The sequence below is a fragment of the Watersipora subatra genome, chromosome 7, assembly GCF_963576615.1.
Source record: "Watersipora subatra chromosome 7, tzWatSuba1.1, whole genome shotgun sequence".
Taxonomy (NCBI): domain Eukaryota; kingdom Metazoa; phylum Bryozoa; class Gymnolaemata; order Cheilostomatida; family Watersiporidae; genus Watersipora; species Watersipora subatra.
Window position 1 is genome coordinate 35,112,941 of NC_088714.1, and position 7,523 is coordinate 35,120,463.

A 7,523-nucleotide genomic window follows, 5' to 3' on the forward strand; every position below is an offset into this window, starting at 1 on the left:
CTAATATGTATAATTGTATCATGAAAACGATTATTAAACAATTCTGATGACAATTGTTGTAACTGCGGTTGTATGCATTTTGTGTGCTTTAGTTGACTGGTATTACTTTATTATACTATAACAGATACTTTGAGTAAATATGTCATAATACTTTCTTGTAGTGATTTAATTGTTTTTTGTGTAAATATTCTGTGGTTGCCTATATGTCTTATTATTATTAACTGTTTGTTTGAGCTACAACAATTATTGATGACAGCTTCCTTTTGCAAAAATCTATAGGGAATAATTTGTACGAGCACTATGAGAGCGAGTGAAGCTCATATATACCTAATAAATCTGCAAATCTAGTGCCAACAAAGTTGCTAATCCAAAAGCTCTTTGAGAATTTTACAGAACCGATGCAGCATTCTGAAGTGAAGTTCCATCTACAGGATTATGAAAATCCCAGGTTCCTCGGCGCTACTTGGCAAAATGTCATACAACAATTTTTATCAGCTAATAGCAAAAAAATTTGACATTATATTTACATGATTTTATAAGTAAACAAGCAGAACATGCACAAAAAGCAACTGAATTAGTGTGTCTTTTTAAAACAAAATTAACATTATCTCCTCAAGTGAAACTATATCATGGTAAATGACACAATATACAGATAATACAACTCGTAATACTAACTTCCCACCAGCTTTTGCCATTTTTTAACGATCAGCGTTTGGAGCCCTAATACAAATTTTCTAGTCTCTAGAATAAGCTTGGTAAACACTTGTAAAATAAACGCGTAAGGCAGGTGTTTGAGCGACCTTGTCCTCTAGACCTCCTTGACCGTACTACACCTAAAGTAGTTTTTGTAGTAAATTTTTTTACTTTGATTGCATTTTTATAAAAAAAATTTTATAATGTGTAATTACTTTATTTCAATACAAGAACAAATATTATACAGTATGATGTTTTATACCTCCAACAACAAAACCGTACGCAAGCGCCACGTCGTTTTGCAGAATTTCTAGATTTTTTGATCTGTTTCTTCGTTCGATTTGTAAAGCACTGTTATTTATTTTAGTCTGCGTAGATTATCTAAAAACATTTTGTGCAAAGTTATAGCCTATGGTCAATTGTAGCAATGTATGGTCTCTCTATAAAAGAACTAACTGTTCTTTTGCTTATTGGCTGCCAGCTTACATTCTCTACTGCGCTTAGATTTACTATTCCTGCTAACGGTAAAAGATGCTTAAAAGAAGAAATTCACAAACATGCTTTAGTTAAAGGCGATTACGAATTGTCGCAGATACACGGACACCACACGACAGTCAAAGTAAGTAAAAGTGGTGTAACATTTGAAGTTAATTTACTGTTTGACTTTTTAACAGTTCTTTTTTAATGTCACACTTAAAAAAAGGCGATGTACTATATTACTTCTGGTTAATCCAAATACTCAAGGTTTTAAAAAAGCTACGAAATAGATGTTAGGAAGATGTTGCCTCAGTATGATAATTTCATGAATCGATCAGTAATATTCACTCTGCTTTCTTATAATGTAAAGTACCTCGACCTTCATTAACTTAACCAATTATCTTTAAAAAATCATGACTTTGTATGTAATTATTTTCTGTAGCAGGAAAAAGCCTTGTTTTTAAATTAACATTGGTGAAGCCTCTTTACTTGTGAAGCTATATTAAACTGTAAGTCACTAAAATCTTAAAACAAATCGGGAAACAGTCCCAACATCGACAAGTCCGAACCTAGACAAGTCCCAATCTCGACAGAGGTTGATCCGAATCTAGACAAAGGTTGGTTCGAACATCGACAAAGGCTGATGCAGTTTTACAACAATTTAATCTTCAACAAATAGTAAATGTCTTTTTGCAGTTCTATCCTCACTTGAAAAAATAAAAATCAAAGCTACTCACTGAAGTTTAGATTTCAAATAAAATATTTTGCTAGCTTAACAGTCAACCATATTTATGATTGTTACTTGTTTTAGCATTCGTTCTATATTTAGGTTGGGCAAAATATTGTTAGGCCTACATAAGCTGGGGAGTGCTGCATCAAATGGATCAGAAGATATTTTTGCGCAAATAAATTTTTTACATATAAATTGCTCATTTACTATGAAAATAGTAAATGGTAAAATAGTAAAACTGCTGTCGAGATTGGACCAACCGTTGTCGGTATACAAACTCGTCGAGTTTCAAACCAGTCGAGGTTCGGACTATAAACCAACAAATCCCTTTTGCTGCAATTATTAGGGAACCAGTCCTAACATCGACAAGTCCGAACTTAGACAAGTTCCAATCTCGACAGAGATTGGTCCGAATCTAGACAAAGGTTGGTCTGAATATCGACAAATATTGACAATATATGCTGTACTGTAGGCCTACACCGCAAATATTACGGTGATAGAAGAAATTTTACATCCACAAACTAGAAATAGCCTCCAGTGATTATCTGATGAAATACATAGCCCTAAGCTAAACGAGTTTTACATTGATAGCATGCCTTTGCGTAATCATTATCATAATGGGGATACCAAAATTGTAATTAAACTGCTCAAGAGAGAAAATTGAGAAAATTGATGAACACAAGAAAATAATAAGGCTATAGACTGTAAGACTTCCATAAATAAAATAATAATGCAAAAATATCATAATTATAATATTGATAAATTTACTTATTATTATAATAAGATTGTGACCAACCGCTGTCGAGATTGGACCAACCGTTATTGATATACAAACTCCTCGAGCTTCAAACCCGTTGAGGTTCGGTCTATAATCCAATTATTAGGTATTATCATTGTACAACCAGCATGTTACAATACCAGCGATACTGTGCAACTGCGAAGTTTAAAAATTAAGGCAATAGTATTTTGAGCAATAGGTAGACTACCTATGGTTGATCCAATTAATGAAAATTGAGCATTAACATGCATATGCGTACTGGCATATATTTTTGGTTTTTACATTTTTTTCACATTAACAAAATAAATATTTACCATAAAATCTTTATTCGAATGGCATGGCGCTCCATTTTTAACCCTTCCCTTGTAGCGACACTTTATTAAAGGGGATGATCAAGTAAAGGGTGGCGTTGTATTTTTCAGACACCCTGTCAGATTTTTCAGAAGATAAATTTAACCCTTTCACGGGCAAAATGAATGTTGCTTATATTTTGCGCTCACTTTCCGTCAGAGCAACATTAACCCTTTTTGATGCAAGAAATGTGCTAATTTACCTCTGACATGTCATAGATCTCTACATAAATATGTATGGAGAAGCTGATACATGTTTCTACCAGTTGATATCTATTGCTTGCAATTAACCTATGATGATCTTATTGCAATTCAATGGACATTTTAAGTTTTTATTTCATTCTAAACTTGAAGATATATTTCCATATTATAGCTATATTTAGCATGTTTGCATAAATGTGCAATAGAATAGGAGTTATGAGTGTCGATCCATTTTAAGCCGAGTTTATATAACCGCAATGATGCTATCAAGTAATCTACTATATAAACGGCAAGCTTGTAAGTTATATAATAATAATCTGTCAAATGCCATGAATATAGATTTAAGATTAAGTGTCATTAACCAACCATATTTAAAATACATTCAGAAACAAAAATTGACATCTTTAAACATAAATATTAGCATCATTTGCTCGGCCAGTTGCATTCTGATAGCTGCCTTCGTTTTGAACCGTTTCATATTCTTCTAGCTGTTCAATATTTTTCACGATGTTTTCTGACCTCAACTCCTCTTCTGCACAGCTGAGCTAGTTGATATTAGTGTCCAAACATTTTTTTAGCAGGACAAAACTTTTATATGATGCAATTTATACCTCTCGTGCAAATAAAGAGAAGCCGTGTATCATCAAAATAGCATCAGAATTTTATCCTCAAATATGTAGTAGCACAGATTCCAACGTAAGTGTGCAAAACCTTTTCACATACATCAAAATATCAAGACCGCATTAGGTTAGGTTATTACTGTTAGGGTGAGACAATTACTAATTATTTTTATGGCATTGTTTTCAAAGTTTTAACGAAAAAAAACAAAAAGTTTGAAGTTGGACAAGAGGGAATTAATAGTTACTGATATAAACGATTCGTTATTAGTTCGATTTTGTGGACACTTTTCTACTGATCACTTGCTATTGTGGGTTCGTTAAGATGAAAAAAGTCAAATAGTGGCAATCAAATAAAGGTGGCATTCAAATACAGGTTTTACAGTAAATTGTCTATTCACAAATGGAATAATATTAAAATTAATAAGATGATATGAGTAAGTATAATATGAGATGAGTTAACGAAAATGAAAGCCAAATATGCTTACAACTTTTGTCATTTTGTTTCAACGATCACCTATAGCCCTACTGGACAATATTGACATTGAATTTAGTCTGTTATTGAATTATGAGGGCTAACTAAGCGTGATGAGGAGGCAGAATGAGTGCGTTCACAGGTGGCATATTATGACTAAAGGTCTGGTGCAGTCTTACTTTTTCTCACCAAATTATCTTTGCTCATGTAGCATTACGTCTCTGGCTTGATTTTTATTTCATCATAAAATTTGTTATCATATTAGTGAAAAAATTCTGCAACTGGTGTGTGCAAATGATTATATCTGAGAAAACATCAGTTTTTTGTTTTAAAGCCTGGCAGCAGCAAATTTTATGCATTAATGAAAATGATTATAGTGCAGGCAGCTTGGTTTCAATCTAAAGTCATGCGCTCATGGTATAAGCTTTTAATACACTGTTCTACTATTTGATGCCTTGGTATAATATTGCTTATGATTATTATATATATCCTAAACTGCTAACACTGATTAACTTTTACCATGCTTTTGAGTAATTTTTCATCTGTTGTTGATTAATAAAAAATTGCTTTATGTAAGTGCATTATTGTTGGCAACGCTCGACTATATGATCTTACGATGTACAGTTGAAGAAAAACAAGCATATATTGGTAATATTATCTGAAATTGGAAGACATTCCATCGTGAAATTTGTAAAAATCTTCCGGTAGGCTTTTAAATCTATAAATATGTGTAAATAGGTTGAGTGTTAGTTACTTATCATTGTGCTTCTTAATAGATTGTTTGTTAGAAAATGTTTGCGTGCTCAACCAAAGCGGAGGAGTAATATTTTGCAAGCACCACATCAGAAATGCTTAACAATTAAAACAGGTGACATAGAGCTTCAGGGTGAACGATTAGTGTACAATCACAAATAGATGAAGGTAATACAGTGCACCCCGGGTTACAATGTTTGTGTTATATGATTTTTCCGCTTTGCGATGCCAACACCGTAACGAATTGTTGTCATATGGGGTTGCACTGTACTGTTTATGTGGTCATTTCATTAAATGATAAAGAGAAGATGACTTCACTAAATTTAACTTTTTAGTTCAGCAAAGTTTATAAAATCTTTTGCGTGTTACTATTTTTGTTTTATGCATAGATTACAGATGCTCGGGACCACATCTTCTACAACAATGATAAAAATGAGTTGAAGGGTGTCTTTGCCTTCAGTGTGGAAGAGTATGACTTGTTTGAGATTTGCTTCATAAATAAGCTGGGTAAGTTAGTTGAGTTTTTCATCTCTGCTTACTGTCTTTGCCCTTTAAAAAGAAAAGTAGCTGAGAATTTAGCCTGAGTCCTGTCATGCTATTAACATCATCTGGACTGTACGAGGTTCACATGGCGAAAGCTTCACCAAAATGGCATCTATATGTACCATACCATATTGACTGAGTGAACAGGCTACATTTTACTATATCTAATAATGCTAAAAACTTGAGCAGCTTGTTATAGAATCTTCATAATTTGTCCACAGTAAATAGACATACATAACCTTGATGAACAGCAAATAAAGATCTTTATACTAATAGCAGCCATACTAAAGTACTTATTATCTGTAATAACTGTAAGAAAGCTTTCTGTAAAGATCTTACAAATCTTATGAAACTAGTTCAGATATGATCTGTTGCCATTTACGGCATCTTACCAAGTTATATGTAACATATAATTAAATAGTTTGGTAAACGCAAATTATTTGTAAAATCAATTACTGTTACTAAAGAAGATTTATGAGTATTGGTCGCTGCTAAGGCAACTAAGGAACCGGCTTAATACAAATTGCCGCGATTGACTTTCTACAACGAGAACAGTAACTTCTCACAGTGGTGAACCCATGACGAACTTATTATATCATCTGATTAAACCTTTATTAAGATTTTTTAAACATTTTTTATACTATTATAACTAAATTGTAGTAACTTGTACCAGTATCTCAAGTGATGATATTCTGTTGAGTGACTAAACCATGGTCATTCTTGCGATGTTGGGAGTTGTCTCATAAATTAAATTTAATAGCCATGTAAACTTGCAACATAAAACGTATGTCTTACAGTTTATTAAATTTTCTACTTTGGTCTTGTCTAGAATTTTTTTGCAAAACATTGTGGTTTGTTGATACAGAGCCTGGAGGAGATGGGGGTCAACGAGCTGTCACTTTGAACATTAAACACGGTGCGGAGATGAAAGACTATGAGGCTATCGCGAAGGCTGAGAAACTGAAGCCCCTAGAGAAAGAGTTGAGAAAATTAGAGGACCTCAGCGAAAGCATTGTTAGCGACTTTGCTTACATGAGATCTCGTGAGGAGGAGATGAGGAGCACAAATGGTATGCGCGACTAATTATTGCTATTGAAGGATACATTCCTATTTTTCATAAGTACTCTCTGTACTCTCTTTGTTTGAAGGCTATGTTCCTCATAGACTCAATAAATAGGAAATTTGTCAGACTAGCACATCTAAACTTATGATCCGAATTAGGCCATTCAGTTTATCTCTGACTAGCTGTATTTCTTTGCCTCGCTATGCAGCCACTTATTAGGTATTGTCAGCAAATTTTTGTACAAGCGCTAAGTCATAATTTGTTTTCTGTTGTAGAGTCAACACATTCCAGAGTGCTGTATTTTAGTGTATTCAGTCTTGCCTGCCTCATTGGCCTCGCCACTTGGCAGGTACTCTACCTGAGAAAGTACTTCAAGTCAAAGAAGCTTATTGATTAGTGTGTTTGGAATGCTGTCTTTTTTTCTTTGATATCTCTTAATAGTTAAATATATACAAATAATGCTGTGGAGCTCAATGCTGAGGTTTATTAGCTAACATTACTGGCCGTAGTACAGTCGATTGAACCTTGTTTTTCTTGTACGTTAATGCTAGAGACTTTTCATCTTTGCTTAATTTTTCTATCGGTTAGAAAATACACTACTCTAATCGATACAAATTTTAGAGCATCTTTCTCAGTTGCAGTTGATGTAGGTAATGTATGCTAAAGGAACAGAATAAACACAAAAATCAATGGTGAATGCTATTCATAGCAGTGGATAAACATCGAGTTGAAACCTGCTGCATTGTAAATAACCTACACATATTTTGATAATGCACAGATAAGATTGTCATTCTCACCCAATGATACAGCCTTGTGTCAAAAAAAAACTTTAATAAAATGTTT

The 7,523-nt window shown here is 33.4% G+C and overlaps 1 protein-coding gene across 1 annotated transcript; it reads left to right on the forward strand.

The window, feature by feature from the left end:
• The first annotated feature begins 970 nt into the window (after positions 1-970).
• LOC137399212 (transmembrane emp24 domain-containing protein 10-like) lies at positions 971-7,295 on the forward strand. The gene is made up of 4 exons (XM_068085222.1): positions 971-1,312; positions 5,464-5,581; positions 6,483-6,686; positions 6,956-7,295. The coding sequence occupies exons 1-4, from the start codon at positions 1,121-1,123 to the stop codon at positions 7,075-7,077; spliced, it is 636 nt and encodes a 211-aa protein (XP_067941323.1). The 5' UTR covers positions 971-1,120; the 3' UTR covers positions 7,078-7,295.
• Positions 7,296-7,523: the final 228 nt, after the last annotated feature.